Source organism: Saccostrea cucullata, unplaced genomic scaffold, assembly GCF_032062105.1.
Source record: "Saccostrea cucullata isolate Sc308-1 unplaced genomic scaffold, CSIRO_AGI_Scuc_v1 ctg1600, whole genome shotgun sequence".
NCBI lineage: Eukaryota > Metazoa > Mollusca > Bivalvia > Ostreida > Ostreidae > Saccostrea > Saccostrea cuccullata.
The window spans coordinates 10,429-36,409 of NW_026936181.1; the positions used below are offsets into that span (position 1 = coordinate 10,429).

The window sequence follows — 25,981 nt, forward strand, 5'->3', positions numbered from 1 at the left end:
GGTACATATCTAGAAGGTAAATTTAAGTGTAAAGATGACAGGGGAATGGAGGGGGGGGTACATTTCTAGAAGGTAAACTTTAGTGTGTAAATATTACAGGGGAATGGAGGGGGGGTACATTTCTAGAAGGTAAACTTTAGTGTGTAAAGATGACAGGGGAATGGAGGGGGGGTACATTTCTAGAAGGTAAATTTTAGTGTGTAAAGATGACAGGGGAATGGAGGGGGGTACATTTCTAGAAGGTAAATTTTAGTGTGTAAAGATGACAGGGGAATGGAGGGGGGGTACATTTCTAGAAGGTAAATTTTAGTGTGTAAAGATGACAGTGGAATTGAGGGGGGGGGGGTACATTTCTAGAAGGTAAATTTTAGTGTGTAAAGATGACAGGGGAATTGAGGGGGGGGGGGTACATTTCTAGAAGGTAAATTTTAGTGTGTAAAGAGGACCGGGGAATGGAGGGGGGCACATTTCTAGAAGGTAAATTTTAGTGTGTAAAGATGACAGTGGAATTGAGCGGGGGTACATTTCTAGAAGGTAAATTTTAGTGTGTAAAGATGACAGGGGAATGGATGGGGGGGGTACATTTCTAGAAGGTAAATTTTAGTGTGTAAAGATGACAGGGGAATGGAGGGGGGGGGATATTACCAGGTGAGCATTTAGCAAGGTAGACTAGAGTTAAAAGTTATTATATAGGAGAGTAGATTCAACAAAAATACATTTCCTTCACAGTAAGTGAAGTACGTTACATTGAGACTTGAAGTGTGTCTTCACAACTTGCCCCAAAATAGAAATTGTTACCAGCAAGTACATTAAAGTCAAATGATGTTATTCTTGAGGAAGTCATTCAAATACAACAATTTTTACATTTTCTCATTGACGTAAGTCATATAGTATCCTAATTATAATAAAATTATGTCAATTCTGTAAATAAGAATTGTGAAAATTACATGTAAATAAGCAGGCCTAAATGATGACGATTTAATCTTCCTAAAAAAAACAAACAAAGATAAGTGAATTTAAACTGTTTTATTAATCAAATGAAATATAATCATGAAATGAAGAATCTATAAAGGTCACTTTTAATGCATCCCGTAGCTGACTGCTTATTACAGGTTTGACTGTAATTATGATAAGCTATGGTGCCTCTTACATTTTATTATAGACTAGTTATTAGCTTTATAATACATGTAATAAAACAGACAGAAAAGAGAATATGAAATCAGAAGAGGATATGTAAATGAGAAATCTCTCTCAGGTGAACTCCTATAAATACCATCTGACATTTAATTAATAAAGGGAATCCATTGGTAAACTCTGTATTCTCATTTCTGTAGCTGTTTGTATGTTGTGGTGTTGTTCTTCTCTGAGAGATTGTTGGTATGAGTATAGAGCTGACTGGAGGTTCCCTGTCACCTGTTGACAGATCCCCAGAATCTGCCACGATATGTCTCTGAGGAGTAAAGGTATATACTGTTCTTGATCATAGTGAACTAGGGTTTGTAGATCATCTAGAGCTGTTTGTGCTCTCATTGTGTCTACATGTCTGTAGCACAAGATCTCTAGCATGTATAACAGGATAAAGGGTGGTACAGGTAATAAAAACCAGCGCTTCTGTAGAGCTGACTGTTGTTCTGGTATCAGTTCACTGATGAAATGAATTCTATTGTCAAGATTTACAATCTCTGCTAAAACCTGTCTAATCTTTGTCGACCAGGACTGTCCCCCTACAGCCTCAGTGTACCTCTCTGTATCTATATTATCTATATTCATCACATATGGCTGTGCTAACTTGACCTTGATCATCTCTATGATAGATAAAGCTTCTGTGTATTTACATGTCTTGTAATAATACATGGCTATGTACAGCATGTCTGTAATACAACCAAACTTGGCTGCCAATTTCAGCATTTGACTGGAGATTTTGTCAGCTTTATAACTTAGTTTGTTATCAGATGTGTAAGTTTCCATGTGTAATATAAAAGCATTGTACTGAAGGACCTTAGTGGTCATGTTCTGGAGCATAATGACTTGATACTGTGTCAGGAGGGGTGAGCCTATCATCTGTTCTATTGTATGTAGACATCTAATGCAGCTTTGTATGTCCAATTTCTCTTGTATTACGGAATGATGCTGTATTTCAGCAAATAGATTTATATCAAACTCAGCCTCAGAAATCAGAGTACTACCATCTGTACATATGGAGTTTCTGGGGTTATAGAGGACATCTATAATATAAGATCTAATGAAGGGACTGTGTAGCAGGAATGCTATACCCTTCTTATACAACTCTGACAGTCTTATAAATAACTGATATTGTTTGACACCATGAATTTTAGTTAGAAACATGTTGTTGCCTGGAATGAAAAAGTTAGGACAGACCCCCTCATACACCCATTTGAGGATGAGTTTAAAACAGACCCAGAAACCCCCCAGGAGATTTTGTGGACACCAGTTACGCATTGTATTTTGTTGAATCACCCAGAAAACTGCTGTCTTCATGTGATAGGAACACAGTAATTTATCATCATCACCTACTCCATTGTTAATTATTTTTGTTAAGATCAATTTAAGCAAGCCATAAGTTAAGAACTGACAGTGATTCATTGCATACACAAGTTTTTGTTCTGCTTGGGAGAAAGAAATTCTCCATTCATGATCTTCATGATTTCCTAGTTTATGTCCAATTGCTACAAAGTGACATCCATTTTTCACTATATCATCAACAACATGAGGCGGGGGCCATGAGTGACATCTGTCTATCCATGAGGAGGCAGAGGGAGGCCAAAAGTCACTAACAAAACAGAGGGCATGATCATATTCTAGTGTTCCAATTGTTCCACTGGCACACGGTCCATGTGGAGTGGGGTTATAAGGTTGTTGCTGAGATAAAGAGATCTGTCTGAAATTAGAACTAGATATATAATATCTGTTATTCACTCTAACACACGCTCTCAGGATTTCACTATTCACTCTGGGTGTCAGTAAATATAACAAAGTGAATCCTGGTGGACTATCAGAACTGTCACAGAGGAACAGTGTTTGTCTGTGTGTGTTGTAATACTGAGACTGAGATAAGTCCCAAATCACACGGTGATCATCTGGCCACCACATCGTGTCTATATCTGATCCTTTCAGTCTGAATCCTTCTCCGTAACTTCCACTAACCATTTTACTCATATTATCTCTTGTTGTCACCTGATTTATCACCATCTCCAAGATATCCAGCACATCTCTCCTCATGGCCACCATTTGTGAGGTCCCCACTATATCACACAGTCCAACAAACACTGACTCTGATATGCGTTGTATGGCTATCTCACTGAGAATGATTAAAGTGGAATTTATATTTGTGTATAATTAGTGTTTCACTTTTGTAAATCTATAATATAATTATCATAATTGATAAGCTTAATAAACAAACTATTATGTTTTATCAAAAAGAAATGTTGACAGTGTATATTTTCTCTTAATTAAAAAAAAAAGAATTTTTACATTCATATACAGTAAAACACGATTATAGCGAAGTCCTGGGGACCTGTGAATTTAATTCGCTACATCCGTAATTCGTTGTATCCGTATAACGAATTCGTATAATCATATATAGCGAATTTGCAATATGCATGTTTTCCTTCATGTTTTACTAACAAATATGTGAGGGATGCAAATATTACAAAACATACCTTCGATAAGTAAAATTTTATTATGAATTGAAGGTTTTATTTTGAATTGAATTTTATATACAAATGCTAAGAGAAAATAAGTCAGTTCAATTATTTAAAATTTGAAATCTTTGTTTGAAAGTTCGTTATAAAAGATGTAAAATTCATTATATTTAACCTCAACGGGATTCAAAATCAGTTCGCTATATCCGTAAATTCGTTATTTCAGAGTTCGTTATAACCGTAAAATTTTACAAAGATTTGTAAATAATGTTGCCGGGGACGCAGCAAAACTTCGTTATATCCGTGAATGCGCTATATCCGTGTTTGTACTAAACGTGTTTTACTGTATTTGTAAAGAAGAAAGTTCACATTGGTCCATTTTTGGCCCTGTGAATTTCTGAAAAATAAAAACTACTCAGTTTTAGTTGAAAATATATTATATTTCACTTAGACCCTTGGTGACTTCATATCAAATAAAAATGAGGTATTTTTTCTCTTGTTTATGTATTATGACGTCATGAATTTCGTCATTTTCCTCAAATCTTGAAAATTTCGTTTAAATTGACCATAATTTTAAGCTGTTTTTTAATATTTTGCATAGCCCCCAACCTCTGATCTAAAATGTTGAATTATATAATGAAAAAACAGTTGTAGAAGATTCTAATCCATGAAAGAATGTATGGATTGCGGGGTGGGCTCATATTTTTATCAAAGGTTGAAGATGCTCAACTTCACCTATTTTCTTCAAAAATCAAGAACATTGCAGTTTCACAAAGCCTGAGTTCCCAAACTTGGACTCTCAGAGGAATATTTTTTATAGGAAATGAAAGTACTAAGTCTTTAATTCATGTTGATGATCGAAATAGGACGTAAGGACGTGGTCGGTTAATTAGTATATTGACAGGGCCATTTTATAGAGTATGTGAATCTACCTCTTTGTAAATTATTAAATAAAAAAATTTCCTTAAATGAATCAGTTATTTTTCAACTGAGTGAACTAAATCATTCATTTTTTTCAAATAGTGAAATTTATAACTGTAAGTGTCTAGGGTATGTTTTAAATTCAGTGGTGAAGTTACAACCAATTATATTGTCAACAAATTACACTGATTCAGATGATTTAGAAATTGTTCTTAGTGTTTTAAATTCTTGTCATGAAAACTTACGTTTGTGATCTTCTAATGGAGTCCATTTTCAGTGGTGTATATTCCTTTCTGCTGATGTGTAGGCTAGTGTCAAGTTACAGATTGTATATTGTAGACGTATCTCAGTTATATCATGGTGTGTAAATCTGCTTAGGAAGTATGGAAACTTCCTTTCTGAATCAAATTCATTAAAAATGTTGAACTTCCCCAATATTACTTACCAAATATAACTTCAGTAATCAAATTCGTTTCCTGCATGTATCATGGACTCCTGATGCTTTTGCTGCAATTGTCTGATACAGACTTAATATCAGTAACACTTGAATGTTGGCTTAAAATATTTCCCTATGCATATGGGATTAGCTATTATCTTTAAATATAAAGCAAAACTGTAGCATAATAGGTTAGGTATAAAATGTGGATTGCTAAGATAGGTTTTTATATCCCACCATGAATATGGCCAGGGCAGATAGTATACACTTATCCACTGGGTGTGAGTGAGAGAGCTCTTTTATCAAACCCGCAAAAGAGAACTATTCCCCGAGGACTTGCCCGAGGGAAATAGTCACTGTCAAGGGTTTGATAAAAGAGCTATCCCACTCACACCCAGTGGATAAGCGTTTTATCATACTGATGTATAATCATTAGCTCTTCTGAGCCAAAGGCTCAAAGAGCTAATGCTATGGCCATTTGTGCGGTGTGCGTTAACTTTTTAGAATATGGGCCATAACTCAAGAACCCCTTGGCCAATCAGTGTTAAATTTGTCACAGGGTATCCTTGGCCCAAGGGCTACCATTTATACTAAAATAAGGGTTGGGACCCTAAAACAAGGGGAGATAATCAGGAAAACAAAACCAAAAGTACTGGTTGCAAAAAAATCTTCTTCTCAAGAACCACCAGGCAGATTTTCACCAAACTTACATATAAGGATTAGGATATGTTGAAGATTAAAAATTGTTCAAGGCATGACCCTGGGGCAAAGGGCGTGGTCTCAAGGTCACTTTAAAGTTGACCTAAATTTACAATTAATGAAAATGTCTATAATTTGCTTAATATAAAGACTAGGATCATCAAATCTTGTAAGTTGATGCATCCTAGGACTTCACATCATTTTAACTCAAAAGTAGGTCACGATGACATACTTTTTTAATTTTGCGGGTATTTGTTTTCAAATTGATTTGAAGGCATATTTTTGACACTTTAAGGCCTATGATCATCAAACTTAGTCAGATGATGCATCTTGGGCCCTTGAACAACGTCAACTTAAAAGTAGGTCACCATGACCTACTTTTTGAACTTTGCGACCTTTCCTTTTTAAAACATTTTATCTCATTATTTCAGGCACTGAAAGGGTTAGAATCATCAAATTTTGTAAGTTGCTGCATCTTGGGACCTAAAAACATATTAAAGAAAAAGTAAGTCACTGTGACCTACTTTTAGAATTTTACAGGCATTTGTTTTCAAATTGTTTAAAAGGCATATTTTGATTACCTTCAAACCTACGATTATCAAACTTGGTCAGGCGATGCATCTTGGGACTCTGAAAAATGTCGACCAAAATGTAGTTCACGGTGACCTACTTTTGACATTTAATGGCTAGATTTAAGTATCTTAGGTATTTATTGGCTTAGAATCATCAAACTTTGTGAGTTGATGCATCTTGGGTTTTCAGAGAGTGATGACCAAAAATTAGGTCACAGTGACCTACTTTCGACATTTTATGGCTATATTTAAGTATCTCTGGTACTTATTGGTTTAGAATCATCAAACTTTGTCAGTTGATGCATCTTGGGTTTTCAGAGAATGATGACCAAAAATTAGGTCACAGTGACCTACTTTCTACATTTTATGGCTATATTTAAGTATCTCTGGTACTTATTGGCTTAGAATCATCAAACTTTGTGAGTTGATGCATCTTGGGTTTTCGGAGAGTGATGACCAAAAATTAGGTCACAGTGACTTACTTTTGACATTTTAAGGCTATATTTAAGTATCTGCGGTACTTATTGGCTTAGAATCATCAAACTTTGTCAGTTGATGCATCTTTGGTATTCCGAGGATGTCGACCAAAAAGTAGGTCACAGTGACCTCCTTTTGACATTTTATGGCTATATTTATGTATCTCTAGTACTAATTGGTTTAGAATCATCATACTTTGTCAGTTGATGCATCTTGGGTTTATGGAGAATTTCTTCCAAAAAGTAAGTCATGGTGACCTACTTTTGAATATCTCAGGTATTTATTGGCTTAGAATTATTACAGTTGGTCAGCAGATGCATCTTGGGACTCTTAAAAATGTCAACCAAAATGTAGGTCATGATGACCTTCTTTTGACATTTTATGGCTATATTTAAGTACCTGGTATTTTCCGGTACTTATTGGCTTATCATCAAACATTGTCAGTTGATGCATCTTGGGTTTTTCAGAGAGTTTCGACCAAAAAGAAGGTCACGGTGACATTTTATGGCTTTTTTTAAGTATCTTAGGTATTTATTGGCTTAGAATTATAAAACTTTGTCAGTTGATGCATTTTGTGTTTTCCAAGAATGTAGACCAAAAAGTAGTCCTAATTGGCTAAGAATCATCAAACTTTGTCAGGTGATGCAACCTGGGTCTTAGAATTCAAATGATAGGTTGTATGATTTATCAGAAGAGCGATTCAAGGCCCTTGGGCATCTTGTAATTTCTGAGGTTTGAATTTTTTAGGAGTAAGATAATACTGCAAGAATAATCTGAAAACATGATGGCGTTGCTACTTAAGTCATTATGACATCATCAGTCGATAGATATATTGCTGGAAATCAAAATTGGAGGTAAAAATTGCATGAAAATTTTCCAAGGGTGGATAGTATACACCTATTTACTGGCTTTGAGGACAATAGCAAGTTTATCGTTCCCCAAGACAGTCGAGGGGGACGATAAACTTGCTATTGTCCGAATAGTCAGTAAATAGGTGTTTTATTATACCGATGCTGACTTAACTTTTGTTAGCTTTTGGAAGTCCAGGGTACACACAATTTTGATATTCCATATTATACCGATGCTGACTTAACTTTTGTTACGTCATAATATATACGTGTCACAATCCGTATAAAACCAGAAGTTTTCCTAGATGAAAAGCGAGGGAAACGGAATTCTGCCGTTAAATAGTTTGAGGACTATTCACCATGGGCAAATAGCACTGAAACTATTTCCCGATAGAGACTGTTTAGAAAAAAATAGCATGTTTATTCGTCTGATTTTTATATAGAAAAAATAAACAGAGGTATAATAACAAAAACTATACCCTGGGGGTATATCTTTGCTATGCGTGAACTATAAAAGATAGCTATTTTACTTTCTGAACTTTATATAGGAAACATTTTAACAGAAGTATAATAATGTTTGTTATGTCCATCGTCTCTCCTGTTATACTTTGCGTTTAGCTCTGTTCAAAGCTCAGTTTCAAAGAAGCATATGATATTTTCATCAAACTTCATATGCTGTTAGATATTGATGAGAATCACTCAGGTGACCTATTGCTATCTGTTTTCGTCCGTCGTCGTATGTCACAACTTTATGTACTGGCCCCAGGGTCAGGGGTTCTGGTGTTAGGGCACGGGTTTATTGATTACTGTGGTTTCATCAATTTTCGTTGCCATCAATATTCGTGGATTTTGCAAAACGGATGCTTTCGATGATACGTATATTTATGGACAAAAGCATTGCATGTCTATGCACACCTAATGAATAACACATTTCTCAATTCAATGAACATTTAATTTCGTGGATCAGTTCAGCAACAAAAACTTCGAAAATTGTTGTTCAACAAATATTGATGAAACCACAGAGTATAGTGAAAATACATTAATTCTTTGAAAATTTTCTCTGCTTCTGGGTATTAAATAAAATAACTAAGTACATAGTTATGATAAAGAGACAGGGTCAGGGGTACCATAGAGGGGGGGGGCTCTACTTATTTACTGAAAATGAATTTATCGTTTGAAATATGCTCCTAAATTGTAATTAACCCTAGTAATGCTGTATATAATACAAAGTGAAAAGGCTATGAGCTGAATATTTTTGCCTAGTTTTGAAAGTAAAAGAGGTGGTTTGTTTAAATCAAATTTATTCAGTAACAATAATAGTAATATAGACATATTATACATCAAAATGTTCAGCAGACTTTTAGCTTCTATTTCAAATATGTTATAATACAATATATTTGTATGTATACAGTTGTACAGGTAATCTTCAGGTAAATACAGGTAAAAACATAAAAAAAAAAAATTAGATTTTAGAAGAGAAATATTATTTTTTAAATCAAATCAATCAATATTTCATGAGAAATTAATGAATAAATAATTAATTGACAATTTTCTTCATTCAATTACTGAACAGGTATGTATTTTTCAACAGGTAAAATCAATTTCAACAACCAATGAAAATGACTGAATAACTTTAAATATGCAACTAATTAAATACAATAACATAAAAATAAATAAATAACTTATAACAAATAACATGAATAATAAAATAAATACATAAAATGTCTTGATAATTAAATTTGGATTTAATGTATCTACACATAATTTTCAAACCTGAACAGGTAATAATTATATACATGTACACATACATATATATTTAGGTAACCTTCAGGTAAATACAGGTAAAAACATAAAGAAATAGATATTAGAAGAGAAATATCATATTATTGTTTTAAATCAAATCAATCAATATTTCATTAGAAATTTAAAAATTGATTAATCACAGATAAATAAATAAATAAAAATAAATAAATAAATATATAAATAAATAATTTAAATTATAACAGATAGCACAAATAATATAATGAACACATGAAATGTCATAAGAAAAAGACAGAAAAGGAATCTAGTTTTCAATGTAATACTTATAACAGATAAAATGAATAATAGATCAACAATGAACACATAAAATGTCATAATAAATAAATTTAGATGGATTTGTATCAGCACATATTTTTCACTTCTGAACTGGTAAAATTTACTTGTTGACCATCACACGCGTCTTGTACGCAGCTATGTAGTCTTTATGTGTGTGAAAAAGTTTGAAGCAGGGGTCAACGCATAAGGCAGACAGACACTTGTCACATTGATAGCTAGATTCCTTTCCTGCTCTTTTCCTTTTTTCTCCAATGGATTCGAGCCTCTGCCTCTCTGCCACCGAGCACACGACACAAGCACGGGTAATGTTTTTCTTTATGCCTGTTCCAACGATCTTCATGGGGAAATGCTGCCCCTGCAGTCTCATGATGGGTTCTGCTGCAGTGCTAGGCCTCCCGACAGGCTTTGTACTCATTCCCGGGACACATGCTCTGTTAACGGACTGCACAAGTTCGGTTACAAGTTGTTTTCGGAAAACTCTGTGAAGCATAGGTTTCCTGGGAGTTAGGGTCTTGTAGCACAGGTAAGCATTCAAAGTAGCTAGAGAAATCACATGGAAAATCACACGCTTCCACCACTTCAGGGTCCTGGCATTGAAAGTAGCGTAAGAAACCATTTGATCAGACCGATCTATGCCTCCCATATACTTGTTGTACACATTAACGATCGCAGGATTTTCAATAGGTGTTCCTGTTCTTGGTGCCACTCTTCCACAGGGGGCTTTTGCAGCTTCCTCGATGGTAGATAACAGGTAAACAACTTTACGGTCATGGTACTTCACAAGAACAAGTTCATCATTACACATACTGAACATGTTACCTTTGTCCACCTTTTTGTCCTTTATTCGCTGTGGAATTCCCTTGCGATTAACCCGTAATGTTCCAGTGGCACCACACCCGAGCACAAACAAGTCTGTGTAAAGCTGTGGTGAACTATAATAATTGTCCATGTACAAAATGTAACCTTGTCCAAAGTATCCTCGCATCATGTCCATAACTAAGTCGTATGTAGCCCCATTTGCACTAGCAGGTGTCTCCGATTTCCCAGGATAAAGTTTTAAACGTAAACAATACCCAGTCACTGCATCACAGAACATGTAGGCCTTGATCCCATACTTCTTGGGTTTGTCTGGATTGTACACACGAAAAGACAGATTTCCTTGCCACGGTACCATCCCTTCATCCAAAGACAGATGTTGGTGTGGACGAAACACAGTCCCGAATGAAGAAATAATGTTTTTGTAAAGGGATCCGAGTTTGTATAGAGGGTTGTAACCTGCGTTTCCTCAACGTACCTGTGCGCTGTTATCTGCCAAATGAAAGAAGCACATAAGGAGCCAAAACCTGTCCCTTGGCATTAATGACGGAAAAAACGGTGTGGTATTCACCTCCGATATTGTCCAATACTCGGAAATGTCCAGCTGAACTACTAAACCCATCGCAATCGTCATTGCGATAAACACCTTCATTTCATCCAGTGTGGTTTTGACCCAGTTACGAAATCGGGAAGAAGGCTTGAGGTTTCCCTCATTTCGTTGTAGATACTGCTCCGCATAGCGATTGGTTTCGTCTGCCATGGTCTGGAAATCATCATCCTTGATGAATAGGTTGAAAAAATCAAGTGGCGAATGTTGATCATCTGGCATTTCAACATTTAGTCCAGGGACGCCTGTGAAGCCCATGTCAGTGCGAGGTCAGTCACCATCTTGCCAGTTTGCCATGAAATATTAAGATAAGACACCGAAGAGATAAGACGTACTTCAAGTTGCTCCTGATCTTACCTGAGATACCTATACTGTTTTTGATTAGGATTATGATTCCTGTGTTAAAAAACACAATGTAGTAGATAAAATGATGGATGAAAGCTCAGGTTCAAGCTTTTTCAGATCAATTTTGGATTCTTTTTCTGGACTAACAAATCCAATAAATGACAGTCAGGATAAACTACAAATCAATGTGGATTTACCCAGCTTCCTTAAAGTAACCACCAACAAAAGGAGCATCACTGTGAGTTTTGACAAGGTAAAATATGACGCCATTTTCTCATATCTTGAACAAGAGCTAACTTTTGAGAAAACTACTAGAGGAGATGGCCATATTTTTAAGACTGATTGCAGATCGGTCACGGCTACGATATACAGAAGCACCTCAGTACTACACATTCAGGGTAGTTCAGCAACAACATGGTGCGAGAAATTCCTTGAAGAAATAAGTGTCTATGCCTGTGATATTAATGAATCAAATATTATTCTATCTCAGCCACCACCACATATGGCATCTACTCCTATGAGAAATTCATCAAGTTTTTCGCAGTGTAATGAATCAAAAGAATGTAGCAAGTGTAGTGATTCTGCTCTGCGCGTAGAAGTTGAGTCTTTAAAAAAGAAACTGGGTGAAAATGTACAGAAAAACTTAACCAGTTCGAGTACTCAAACAATTTCGAAAGTCTTCAAGAACAAAGGCAATTGTACCGATGATCTGCCGAAAGGATCCAACAATGTCGCTTCTAGACATGTGCAGTGTGACAATGTTCTTTCTGAAACTTCTAAAAAGGAATGTTCAACAAATACAGAACCAGAACCACATGTATACAGAAAACCAAGACGGAATTCCCTTCAAAAATCTCCCAGTTCTGAGAAATCAACACTCATCATTGGCAGTTCAATTCTGCAAAGAATTAAAACCCGTGGGTTAAATTCAAAAGTTAAAGTGAGTACGAATAGGGGTGCCAGTATCTCATTTATTCGTAAAAAACTTAGTCAATACGATGTTTCTTTACTGGAAAATGCAATTATTCAGGCTGGGGGAAATGATATCTCAAATCACCGAGATATGGAAGCAGTGGAAAACGACTTTTCTGCAATAATAACGGATCTACGGAAAAGAAATTCAAACATTCGTGTTTTCGTGTCTGAAGTCATGCCAAGAAAAGATACAGTGGTCACCGGTGTAAATGATACTATCCGCTTTGTATGTGAGGAATACGGTGCAACAGTTCTTAAATCTAGTCGGATTTTTAATGACTGGAATTCCTCTTTGTACTGGAAGGACGGCATACATTTGTCAGACAAAGGAACCGCCTCTCTGCTGAAACTTTACAATGAACATGTCCCAATTCTAAAGCAGAATCAGATGCAACCTCCGCCCGTATCCAGGAAGTCTACATCCTGTTACTACTGTGGGGAACAAGGCCATTCATCCCGAAATTGCCGACATGGTAGCAAAGTAGACTGTTGGTATTGTGGGGAACCTGGACATAAACAAAAGTTTTGTCCATACTAGAATAGGGGCAACGAATGTCAGGCCGAATATACAGAAATTAATTCCTTAAGTCTTCAAAATAATTCTTTACCTCTCCAAACTGTATGTTCAGAATGTAACAAAATATTATGTATATGCGCTGTGAAAAATTCTCCCACCGTTAAAATTCCTCGAGTAAAATATGCACCTCCAAAAGAAAGAAATTCCCTTAAAGATACGCAAATATCTATGTCTGAAAATGAGATTAACAAAAGTCTTACGTGTGAAAGTATTGATTCAAACAAAGCTATAAGCATAACAAATAAATATACTCCGGTGAACACCGGATTTGGTCTTATCAAAAAGGGTTTGCGTTTTGGAAATTTTAATATTTGTCATCTTGTACCAAAATTTGATGAACTGAAATTAATGTTACAAAATGAACGATCTATGGATGTACTGGGGCTTTGTGAGACTTTTTTACAGGACCATATTAGTGATTCGGATTTGAGTATAGATGGCTATGTACTAGAAAGAAAAGATAGACAAAATAAGACAGGCGGTGGAATAATAATTTATATCTCAAATGATTTATCCTATAAACGTCGAAAAGATTTAGAAATCAGTAACATTGAGACAATATGGTTAGAAATTAATTTAAAGAACACAAAACCCATATTTTATTGTTCCGCATACCGCCCACCATCTGCACCCTCCTGCTGGTTGGAGGATCTAGCGAGAGAGATAAATTGTGGCCCCTGCTGTGATGACCAAGAAATCATACTTACAGGTGATTTTAATGTAGATCTGCTTAAAGACCCCCCTCAATCTTGGACATCTGCTCTAGAAGAATTTGGACTTACTCAACTAATTACCATACCTACTAGAATTACTAACACCTCATGTACCCTAATTGATCATTTTTACACTACCCAACCTGATAACATCTGCGAAATTCAAGTACCACCCATAGCTATCTCTGACCATTACCCTGTTTGTGCAACCCTTAAATCTAACAGCATGCAGCGTAAGGGAAAACACACTGAAATTCAATACAGAGACTTTAAGAATTTTAATGAAGAAGACTTTCTCTCCGATTTACAAAGTGCCAATTTTAATGTTCTTACAAATTTGCAAAATCCTAATGATATATTGGAAAACTTCTACAGCATGTTTAATACCATTCTCAATAAGCATGCTAAGGTAAAAACTAAACGTGTAAAAACCGAGTCTCGCCCTAAATGGTTAACGCAAGAAATTAATGATGCTAGACATTTACGAGATTACTATCATCAACAAAAAGACTTTGATAATTTTCGACATTGGAGAAATAGAGTTACACTTTTGATTAATAATGCAAAATGTACTTATTACAAATCAGCAATTGAGGAGAGCTCTAATCCTAGAGAAATGTGGAGCTATCTCAATCATTTAGCTTCTAAGTCAAAAAATATTTCCCCCACTCTTATTAAAGAGAATGGATCAGAAATTGATGATTTACAACAAATCGTAAATGTTTTTAATGAGCACTTCACAAGAATTTCTGACAATCTATTAACAAAAAAACAAAACCATAGCTTTAATTCTCAAAAGTTAAAAGAATTCACGAAGTCCAAACTCAATGATGAAAATGTGTTTAGCCTACTTCCTATAAGTCAGGACGATGTATTAACTATGCTACGCTCACTTGACATTAATAAATCAGCAGGTGTAGATTTCATTGGTCCCCGTCTCTTAAAACTTTCTGCAAATGTAATTTTTAAACCCATAACTCATCTCATTAATACTAGCATTAGTAATGGCATCTTCCCTTCCCAACTGAAACATGCTAAAGTCACCCCCATTTATAAGAAGGGCGATAAAAGTGATCCCAGTAACTACCGCCCAATATCTATTTTACCAACTTTGTCAAAAATTTTTGAAAAGCATATTGCAAATCAAGTACGTGAATTTACAAGAGCCTTTGACCTCATTATGAGCTCACAGTCTGGTTTTAGGGAATTCCACTCTTGCCAAACAGCACTAACCAAATTCACTGATAACTGGTTGCATGCAATGGATCAAGGGAATTTAATTGGCATAGCTTTTCTAGATTTTAGTAAGGCGTTTGATTTAGTCAGTCATGATATCTTAATAGAAAAATTACGCCATTATAATTTTGATTCACTTGCAGTTAAGTGGTTTCAGTCTTATTTAAACGAAAGGACCCAAACTGTTAAAATTGGCACATGTTCTTCCGATATCTTACCTATCACAGCAGGGGTACCACAGGGGTCCATTTTAGGTCCACTTCTATTTTTATTGTATATAAATGATCTTCCTTTATGTGTAAATTACTCTAATATTGATATGTTTGCAGACGATGCAACTCTGCATTTACCTAACAGCAATGTACATACTATTGAAACACATTTGAATTCTGATTTATGTGAAATTGAAAACTGGTGTATACAGAATCAGATGATACTGAACACAGACAAATCAAAATGTATGCTTATGTGTACCCAACAAAAGAGATCACGATTAAATAACCCAGTACTTTATGCAAAAATTTCTGGCAAAAACTTGGAAAACGTTGAAGTTGAAAAACTCCTAGGTATTCAAATAGATCAATCTCTTCAGTATAATTGTCATGTTGATACAGTTTGTAAATCATTAAGATACAAGTTATTTACGCTCCGTAAAATTAAGAAATTTCTTTCATTAAGTACAAGAAAACTCTTCTATAATGCATACATTTTGCCTTCAATAAACTATTGTCTTACAGTCTGGGGTAATACGTCCAAATCTAACATCGAGAGAATCCATAAACTTCAAAAACGTGCTGCTAGAATTATTCTTGATGCAGCACCTGACCATCCATCTAAGCCTTTGTTTGAAAAACTAGGATGGTTAAATGTTTTTGAGTTAGTTACGCTTTATAAATGTATTTTATTGTATAAAACTTTTTGTGGTATTAGCCCAGAATATATCCAGGATCTTTTTATTTTTCACAGTTCCGATTCCTACTCATTGCGTTCAGAATTGAATTATAATCTTCGATTACCAAAGCATCGAACAATCCTATTTACAAACTCTTTTCAATATTCAGGTGTACATTTATGGAATAATCTACCATTACATGTTAAATTATCACCATCTTTGCCTGTCTTTAGAACGAATTTGGAAAAAGTTATAATCAGCCAACGTCTGTAATTTTCATTATTATAGATGTCCTTGTTATTGTTATTACTACGTCTTTAAACTTTGTATATTGACTTATTTATTGTCCTATATCTCCATTAGTTTAATTTGTACATTACATCCGATTATGATTATATGAAGATATAAAATGAGCTTATCATTGTTCATGTACTGTGTATATATGTTTGAATGTACAATTTTATGTATATCGTTTGAATTGTAGAAGGCCCCGGGGAAGAATAGTACTTTGTACTAATCGGGTTACCTTCTTTAAATAAAGCATTATTATTATTATTATTATTATTAAATTATTCTGATTTTCGTTGACTTCTTCATCGGAACTGTCGGCCAGATCATCAGACTCAAATCCCTCAAACTCTTCGTCACTTTCATCGTCGTTAAATAATTCGTTGAAGAAGTTTTCATGTTGTGGTAAGAACGCCGCCATTTTGGGCCACCCATAAATAAACTTGCAACTCTCTACTTGTTTTAAATAACAACCAATCTGATTTGAGCTACGTCACTAAGCTCGTTTTAACCTCAAATGTATTACCAAATAAGGAAAAGGTTTTTATTAAACTTTATTTCCATTGGATGTCTAAAAATACGATATAAAAATAAGCTAATAAACAATATGTCGTAACCCGGAATATTCCGGGTTCAGCTCACAGCACGTGCATTCGAAACCCGGAATATTCCGGGTTCAGCATTACCAGGGTTAATAAAACATTTTTGATGAGCAAGTGTGCCTTTTCAAAAACTGTGCAATGCCTTGACCTAGGGCTGGGGGTTCAAGTGTGGTAGGGGCACTACTGATTATTGCTGAATAATACTGATAAGTTGAAATGCAGTTGTTCCATTACCCTGCCTATGGGTATTAAGTAACCAAACTAAGCAATTACTAAGTGTATAGTTATGAGCAGATCAGCAATGGTGCCTCTTTCAAAGTTGTGAATGTCATTATGTCTAGCTTAAAACATTTACCAAATTCAATCATTTGAAAGTTGTTGCATGATGCTCAGGTGACTTATAAGGCCCATGGGCCTCTTGTTTTAAATATTGTAACATATTGTTTCACATCGTTAGGTGAACTGCATTCATTAAAAAACCAGGATGATACATAATTGTTTTTCCTGACATGTACAGATCCCAGGTGGCTCTTAGCTCATCTGAGAGATAAAAGTTACATCTTAACTTTTTAATTTTCGCATTAATTAAAAACCTAGATAAAACGAGGATTAAAAATGAAGACAGCAGACTTCTAAGAAGAATGTGTTTACCTGAAGTCATTAAAAGAAGAGCGAGCAGGTCTTGTCAGAAATAACATTTCACCAGGGGGTCTCTTGTAATTAATTAATTAATTAATTGGACTGCAGGCACATAGACATGTAACACAAGGTCACAGAGAAGGTACAGGGGTGTATGAAATAGTGTCAGAAGCTACAGGGTGTGTGTAAAATAGTGTCAGAAGAAGTACAGATCAGAGATGCTGTATTTTATTACATTTCAACTGTTCCCCTATAACAGCCCTATAAATGATGTGTCGAACTGGTCGTCACTTTAATGGGAATCTTTTCTTTCAGTGATGAGTGGCCATATTATAACAGTGTATTCTTGGATGTGACTCATTTTTAGGTCACCTGAGTAAACTCAGGTGACCTATTGCTATCTGTTTTTGTCCGTCGTCGTCCGTCGTCCGTCGTGCGTCGTGTGTCGTGCGTTAACATTTGAACATTTTCAGCTTCTTCTCTGCAACCACTGAACCAATTTCAACCAAATTTGGCACAAAGTATCTATAGGTGAAGGGGAACAAAAATTGTGAATTTCATGATCCCTGCCCCCCTGGGGCCTGAGGGGTGGGGCCAAAACCACTAAAATTAATGCAATCTTTAAAAATCTTCTTCTTTACTCCTGGACATCAAGCAGTCAAACTGTTTGCATGATTGTAATCAGCAATGAGTCCTCTACCAAAATTGTAAAATTCATGGCCCTGGGGTCAGGGGTTCTAGTGCTAGGGCGGGGCTAAATAAGTAGGTAGTGAAAATGCATTATTTCTTTGAAAATCTTCTTCTCTGCTCCTGGGTATTAAAAAAACCAACTAAGTGCATAGGTATGATGAGCAAGAGTGCCTCTACCAAAATTGTGAATATGGCCCCAGGGTCAGGGGTTCTGGTGTTAATGCAGGGCTTTGTTGATTATATAGTGAAAATACATGAATTCTTTGAAAATCTTCTTCTCTGCTCCTGGGTATTAAATAAACTAACTAAGTACATAGTTATGATGAGCAAGAGTGCCTCTACCAAAATTGTGAATTTTATGGCCCCAGGGTCAGGGGTTCTTGTTTTAGGGTGGGGCTCTAATGATTATACATTGAAATGCATGAATTCTTTGAACATCCTGGTAAATATGCTAATGAACTAATTACATATTTAAGGCCAGGATTTATTTTATTTTCAGTTTTACAAACCCTCCGCTCAAGGTTTTGAATGTTCAGAAAAAAATAAAACAATTTTTTTTCTTTCCGATGTCAAATTTGAGTCGGGATCGAGATTTCACATTTACGAACTCGTACTTCCGGTTTTAAGATGAAACGGCGAGTAAATAAAGCGAGATCTGAAAGATAGCTTGGTTTAGTGTAAAATTCATCGATACGAGTGCCATTCAAAAAGTTTCACCTGTTCAAAGGACAAATAAAATGCTGACGACTTTGTTGCACAATGACATGCTGGTGAGATAATTATGTATTCGTTTCAAAAGTATCTGTCTGTAAATTATTTTCCTCCCCCAGGTTTTAAACTGCCCGTGGTAGCTTTTGCATATTGCCAGCGGGCAGCAACATTGTTTAGGTCTCTGTTATAGCTTACAGTCTAAGCATCATTCTTCAGAAAAGGGTTGCTTATGCATCAGATGTAATGAATAAAACTATGGGAGCAGTTCAGTCCATTTGAGGAAGAAATTGTTAAGGCAAGAATATACAAATATATACAGGCATGTAGTATTATTTGTATCAGCCAGAAAAATTATTTTACACTTGATTGAAAAAATGTTCACCCTACACCCGCAATACCCCCTGTCTGTTTTATGATAGGATTTAATTTTAGAACAATGTCTACACATTCACCTAACACATATTAAAAAAATGAAGATATATTGAAAGACTTTTAAAGAATTGATTTTTAAAAAATATATTTTGACCAACATCACAAAATTTATATAACTGGCCCAAACTGGCAGATGATGAAAAGGCAATTAAATGTTTTACTTTCCTATTTGTAAGCATTATGTGTCCATTGGTAAGGAGCCTATTATAATAGCATAAAAAAAGAATGTACAAATGTTAATAATTGATTTATCAAAAAAAATATTGATTTCCTTCTCCTTTGGGACTTTTTTATTCTCATGCTCATAACTAAACCTAAACAAAAAAAATGCTGGCCTTATAATGAAGAAAGGGGCCTCTTTCAAAATAGATACTTTCAGAGACGCTGGGTCAGGGGTACCAGGGGGTACTTTGACTAAAAATAAATTAATGCTTTGAAATCTGCCCTTTGATAAGCAATGGTGCCTTCTTCAAAATTTGTGAATTTCATGGCTTTTGGATTAAAACACAAGCCAAATACAATCGCTGGAAAGTTGTTACATGATACTCAGGTGACCTATAAGGCCCGTGGGCCTCTTGTTTTTTAAGTGATGTAAACAAAACTAAGGCTGTTTATGCTTTCTGTGAAAAAAAGAAGAGAATTGTGATTTTTGTGGTATGAGTAAGGTATGTTCTTCAGTTCTGTGAAGGGACATTTCTCACAAAAAGAAACATGGAGGCAGTGGCTCTTTAATAGCTCAGTAAAGTGTCCTTGTTCTTTTCATGGAATTTGACGAGTTTCATAATGAGACATATAAACTGATATAATTTTTATGGGAAGTAAATTGTGAAACATTGTGTGACAGGATAAGAGTAGAGGGAGATATTTTTAAATGATGCCCATTAATGGTAAGACCCTGTGAGAATGCCTGATAGAGGATAACTTTGATGTACGGTAGTTTGTAGAGTGCTGATATTGCTATTTGATATGTGGCATTAGTACATCATGATATTTTTCAGTTTAGTGCAATTGACCATATGAAAAATTAAGGATGATTTTTTTCTAGTTATATAGTTTTATCTCATAATAGAAATTAAAAAAAAATATAAAACATGTGAAAGAGGATTCAGAAACTAGTAATAAAAATATTTGGCATATAAAAACGTAAGGAATTTCTCTGATTTCTCACATCTTCCCAATAGAAATATCTTGTATATCGTTTACCTTGGTCATCCTGAAATATAAAACCTATTAATTCAGTTGATAAGTGTTTTGTAATTTCACTGAGGTTCTTTAATTAACAGCCATAAAAATTTTATCAGATTATATAACTATGAATATTGAACAGTGCCGAGTCAATTAAAGTGTAGTAAGCAGTGTGATGAAAATGATCATTAATATTGTAGCGATAATTTTTATCAAACGTAAATGGTGAATATAAAAAAGGCTTTTTTCAAGCCATAAACAGTACACTACATTTTTGATCAAGGAAAAAAAATGAAATTCTGTTCGTTTAGGCCATTTAGAGGCATGAGTGAACAGCTTGTTTGTTGAAATGTGACACGTCCAGAAAAAAAAAGGACAAAAACGGACAGTGGGGTTTGTGAAGTAAATTGTACAGAGGCCACATCAAAAAGTAAGCTGGGGAAAAAAATTCTTCTTGTTTGACAGAATGTGTTGCCAAAGTAAACAAAAAACACCATCTAAAGATGTGGAATTATAAAGATTTCATTTGTCAGTTTTCAGTCAAATAATTGTTGCGATGCTTCACAATTGGTGTAATGTGTGTTACAAGGGGAAAAACCATGAATTTTTGTAAGAAAAATCTTAAATTATTGGAAGAGACCTAAACTTTTCTAGTAAGTATATTAGTTTAAGGACACTTAAATTTTGCGCAATCACTTCAAAAGTCAGTTCTGTACAGGCACCTTAAAGCACTAAACCCTGGGAGTTGGTTGTTATGTTATGTCAAGTGATAAAAACATTTCCTGATTCTAAAGTGCCACTAAATTCTTTATTTCTGTATTTTACTTCAGCTCTTTCTGATGAGCTGTCAAATATATTTTACTACCTTTTTAATGCAGCTATACGAAAGGATTCTACATGTTAATTTAATTGTAAGAAGGGGTTCCTTATATCTATTTTTAGCTGTGAGAAGGGTTCCCACATCGAGTTCCAGTTTGACTTTGGTGATGGCACGACTACAGTGGTACAGGGGAGAGAGGAGATGTTCCTTAATTACGTCAAAGGCAGCACGTCTCACAGATATACACAAGGTAGGTGGACCATTCATACCGTAAATATTGAAATTTTTGCTGTAGATAATTTTTAGCAGATTTGCGAGTTCATTGCATTTGCAAAAATATTTTTCTAAAAAATAATTCAACAATAAGAAAATGTAAACAAAGCAGCGGTCATTCGCAAAATTTTGAAACGTAAAATTAATCAACAGCATTTTGACCCGGATTCGCAAAATAAAATCGACGTAAAAATTTCCGGATTTACGGTATACTGGTAGACATATAAAACGTAGTACATGTATTACAGATATACACAAGGTAGGTGGACCGTTCATATAGACATATAAAACCTAGTATTACAGATACACACAGGGTAAGCTACATAGTCAGACCATTCATATAACCACACATTGATCCAAATCTCAGCATCTTAAATTTGAAACTGGTTTCTGTTTAGAGCAGCTTTGTTTTCATATTTCAGAGGGAGTGTTTAACATTACGGTAACAGCAATAAATCCCCTTGGCAACAGAACAGCAACACTTGACGGGCTGTTCTATGTACAGGCCTCACCGTTTGGATTAAAGCTGGATAAATCCGTTTACTACACAAAACTTGGTGATGTCACTGTTATGCGTGCTACTTTCTCTCATGGTACCAATGTAACATTTGACTGGAAGCTCGGAGACCAGACTGATATACTCAATAACTCAGGTAATGAACAATAACACAGGTAACTAACTGTAACATAGGTAATTAATGATGATTCTGGTAATTAATGGTAACTCAGGTAATTAATGGTAACTCAGGTAATTAATTCTGAAATTACTCGCTTCACTTATTTCTATCTCATATGACTCATAAATAAAAAACAAACCTGCTTGTATTATTTAGAAATTGTGAAAACTGGTTCCATAATGACATGTTTACTTCAGATTAGCAAATTTATTGTATTTTATGCCTGAAAAGAAGTTTTAAATCTGCTTGTAGCTCAGGTAAGCTTTCCAGGCCCCTGACCTGTTTTGTATCTGTTCAGGTTCAGTGTGAGAGCTTCTGACCTGTTTAAGTATCTTTTCTGTGTTCAGGCTCGGTGATGAGACACACGTACCAGACGCGGGGAGTGTTCAGTGTGACGGTGATCGCCAGAAATAAGGTGTCCTCCCAAACAGAACACGCTGTGGTGGTCGTCCAGAGTCTTATACAAGGTCAGTATCCTCCCAAACAGAACACGCTGTGGTGGTCGTCCAGAGTCTTATACAAGGTCAGTATCCTCCCAAACAGAACACGCTGTGGTGGTCGTCCAGAGTCTAATACAAGGTCAGTATCCTCACAGACAGAACACACCGTGGTGGTCGTCCAGAGTCTTATACAAGGTCAGTATCCTCCCAAACAGAACACACTGTGGTGGTCGTCCAGAGTCTTATACAAGGTCAGTATCCTCACAGACAGAACACGCTGTGGTGGTCGTCCAGAGTCTAATACAAGGTCAGTATCCTCCCAAACAGAACACACTGTGGTGGTCGTCCAGAGTCTTATACAAGGTCAGTATCCTCCCAGACAGAACACGCTGTGGTGGTCGTCCAGAGTCTGATACAAGGTTAGTGTCCAGTGTGAACAAGATGACCCCCAACCCAACCTCCCTCTCCTACAGAGTCCAGAGTCTTATACAAGGTCAGTGTTCTATAGAAAGGAGGTCCCCCTTCCAAAGAACAAATGGTGGTCAAAAGTCAAGAGCCTCTTACAGGGATAGAGGTCAGTAATGTGATCCCCCACCCACAGAACAAGTTGTCTTCTACATTGTTTGTGTTCAATAATTTTAAATGAACCATCACCCCCACCCCAACCCCCAACCACCCTTATTGACAGAGATGTCTTGGAAAGGGATAGTGTACAGTTCAATGTATAGAAGGTTTCTCTTGACCTCAAAATTTAATATTTTTATTTCTTCCTGTTATTTTTAAGGGGTGAGGTTGATAACGAACACCAACATCACTGAGACAAACCAGGTGATTGAGCTGAGAGCTGAGACGTTACCAGAACCGGGTCTGGGGACGTACCATCACTGGAACCTGGGGGACAACCAGAAAGGAGTCCAGACAACAGAACCAGAGATAGACTACAGATACAGGAGAAATGAAAGGTAAGTGTAGGGAAAAAAAGGAGTCCAGACAACAGAACCGAAAATAGACTACAGATACAGGAGAAACAGAAGGTAAGTGTAGGGATAGAAAGGAGTCCAGACAACAGAACCAGAGATAGACTACGGATACAGGAGAAACAGAAGGTAAGTGTAGGGAAAGAAAGGAGTCCAGACATCACAACCGGAGATAGACTACAGATACAGAAGAAATGGAAGGTAAGTGTAAGGATAGAAAGGAGTCCAGACAACAGAACCAGAGATAGACTACAGATACAGGAGAAACGGAAGGTAAGTGTAGGGAAAGAAAGGAGTCCAGACATCACAACCGGAGATAGACTACAGATACAGGAGAAATGGAAGGTAAGTGTAGGGATAGAAAGGAGTCCAGACAACAGAACCAGAGATAGACTACAGATACAGGAGAAATGGAAGGTAAGTGTAGGGATAGAAAGGAGTCCAGACAACAGAACAAGAGATAGACTACAGATACAGGAGAAATGGAAGGTAAGTGTAGGGATAGAAAGGAGTCCAGACAACAGAACCAGAGATAGACTACAGATACAGGAGAAATGGAAGGTAAGTGTAGGGATAGAAAGGAGTCCAGACAACAGAACCAGAGATAGACTACAGATACAGGAGAAATGGAAGGTAAGTGTAAGGATAGAAAGGAGTCCAGACAACAGAACCAGAGATAGACTACAGATACAGGAGAAATGGAAGGTAAGTGTCAGGATAGAAAGCAACCAATCAGATGATCTCCTCACTGTTATCAACCGGAGATAGACTACAGATACCGGAGAAACGGAAGGTAAGTGTAGGGATAGAAAGCAACCAATCAGACGATCTCCTCACAGTCATCAACCAATCAGGTGATCTCCTCACTGTTATCAACCAGAGATAGACTACAGATACAGGAGAAACAGAAGGTAAGTGTAGGGATAGAAAGGAGTCCAGACAACAGAACTGGAGATAGACTACAGATACAGGAGAAATGGAAGGTAAGTGTAGGGATAGAAAGGAGTCCAGACAACAGAACTGGAGATAGACTACAGATACAGGAGAAACGGAAGGTAAGTGTAAGGATAGAAAGGAGTTCAGACAACAGAACCGGAGATAGACTACAGATACAGGAGAAATGGAAGGTAATGAAAGGATAGAAAGCAACCAATCCAATTCTTCCCAAAGGGCATAATCAATCAGACTCTCTCCTAAGAAATATTAAACCAATCAGATGCTTTCCTCACAGTGATTAACAAATCAAACTCTTTCCTCACAGTTATCAGCCAATCGGACTCTCTCCTCACAGAATTAACCAATCAGATTCCTAATAGTGATTAACCAATCAGACATTCTTCTCATAGAAATAAACCAAACAGACATTTTCCAAATAGTGATTAACCAATCAGATTCACTCCTTTAAGTCATCAACCAATCAAATTCTCAAATTCTCTCCTCACAGTAGCCCTGTGGGGATCCGGGTTAGAATAGGTCCTCAGTATCCCCTTGCTTGTCGTAAAAGGCGATTAAATGGGGCGGTCCTTCGGATGAGACAGTATAAACTGAGGCCCGTGTTACAGCAGGTGTGGCACGATAAAGATCCGAAAGTGCCGAGTATAGGCCTAAATTTGCAACCCTTCACCGGCAAGGTCACGTCTCCATATCAGTGAAATATATTACAGAGGGACGTTAAACAGTATACAATCAATCAATCTCCTCACAGTCATCAACCAATCAGATTCTCTCTTTCCTATTTATACTCTCTGTTTTTTTACAATGTTCAACCATTGAAACTCCTCTCATGTTCAGTAGTTTATCAATCATGCTGTCTTATCTCAATATATCAACAATGGAAATGTTCTCCTAAATACCTAAAAATAATGTTAAACATATTTTAATTTCCAGGTTTATTGCTACAGTAAAAGCTTACAACAACATCAGTCAGTCGGAGTCAGCGCCTGTAGAAAGCACCGTCCTGTCTAAAGTGAAGAACCAAGAGGTACGCTGTCTGAAGGATTCACTGGTCAACACGTCGCTAGAATTCGCCGCGCCCAGTTACTCGGGCTCTAATCTGAGGTAAGTCTGGGATTTTGGGGACGGCACTCCTCCCCTACAGTCCACAGTCATACTAGGGCCACAAGTCAAACATACTTATGTCAAGTATGTATTTTTTTAAATTCATAAGTCAATTGTTATAATATTGTATGCTAAGTAGGGATTTTGGATGAAGTACGAGTTAGTTATATTGGTACACGTACTAGTACAACAGTAAAATAAAGGCAGACTTGCTTATTTCACTAGAGGTTCAGATTCAAAAATATTTTTTGTTGAGAAATTAATTAGCATTGACTTTTGTGATTACTGGTATGTTGTCTGTTGTACAGTGTGGGGA

At 36.1% G+C, this 25,981-nt stretch overlaps 2 protein-coding genes across 2 annotated transcripts in view; one reads left to right on the plus strand and one right to left on the minus strand.

Moving 5' to 3' along the window:
• LOC134244955 (uncharacterized) overlaps window positions 1-25,691 on the plus strand; it is a 29,146-nt gene extending 3,455 nt beyond the window's left edge. The window contains exons 4-8 of the mRNA XM_062727212.1: window positions 21,363-21,490; window positions 21,936-22,166; window positions 22,538-22,657; window positions 23,415-23,592; window positions 25,495-25,691. Of these exons, the coding sequence (XP_062583196.1) occupies window positions 21,363-21,490; window positions 21,936-22,166; window positions 22,538-22,657; window positions 23,415-23,592; window positions 25,495-25,669 (832 nt within the window). The 3' untranslated portion in view covers window positions 25,670-25,691. The remainder of the gene's footprint in view (window positions 1-21,362; window positions 21,491-21,935; window positions 22,167-22,537; window positions 22,658-23,414; window positions 23,593-25,494) is intronic.
• On the minus strand, window positions 1,288-10,753 carry LOC134244958 (uncharacterized). The gene is made up of 2 exons (XM_062727215.1): window positions 10,326-10,753; window positions 1,288-3,315 (listed from the first exon to the last, which is right to left on the minus strand). The coding sequence occupies exons 1-2, from the start codon at window positions 10,704-10,706 to the stop codon at window positions 1,288-1,290; spliced, it is 2,409 nt and encodes an 802-aa protein (XP_062583199.1). The 5' UTR covers window positions 10,707-10,753.
• Window positions 25,692-25,981: the final 290 nt, after the last annotated feature.

Bases quoted from the DNA above. Each gene is read 5' to 3' on its own strand.
- LOC134244958 (XM_062727215.1), bottom strand. From the start codon at position 10,706: ATGGACATGATGCGAGGATACTTTGGACAAGGTTACATTTTGTACATG. The intron at 3,316-10,325 runs GTTTCTTACGCT...ATTCTCAGTGAG, and splicing joins TAGATCGGTCTGATCAAATG to ATAGCCATACAACGCATATC.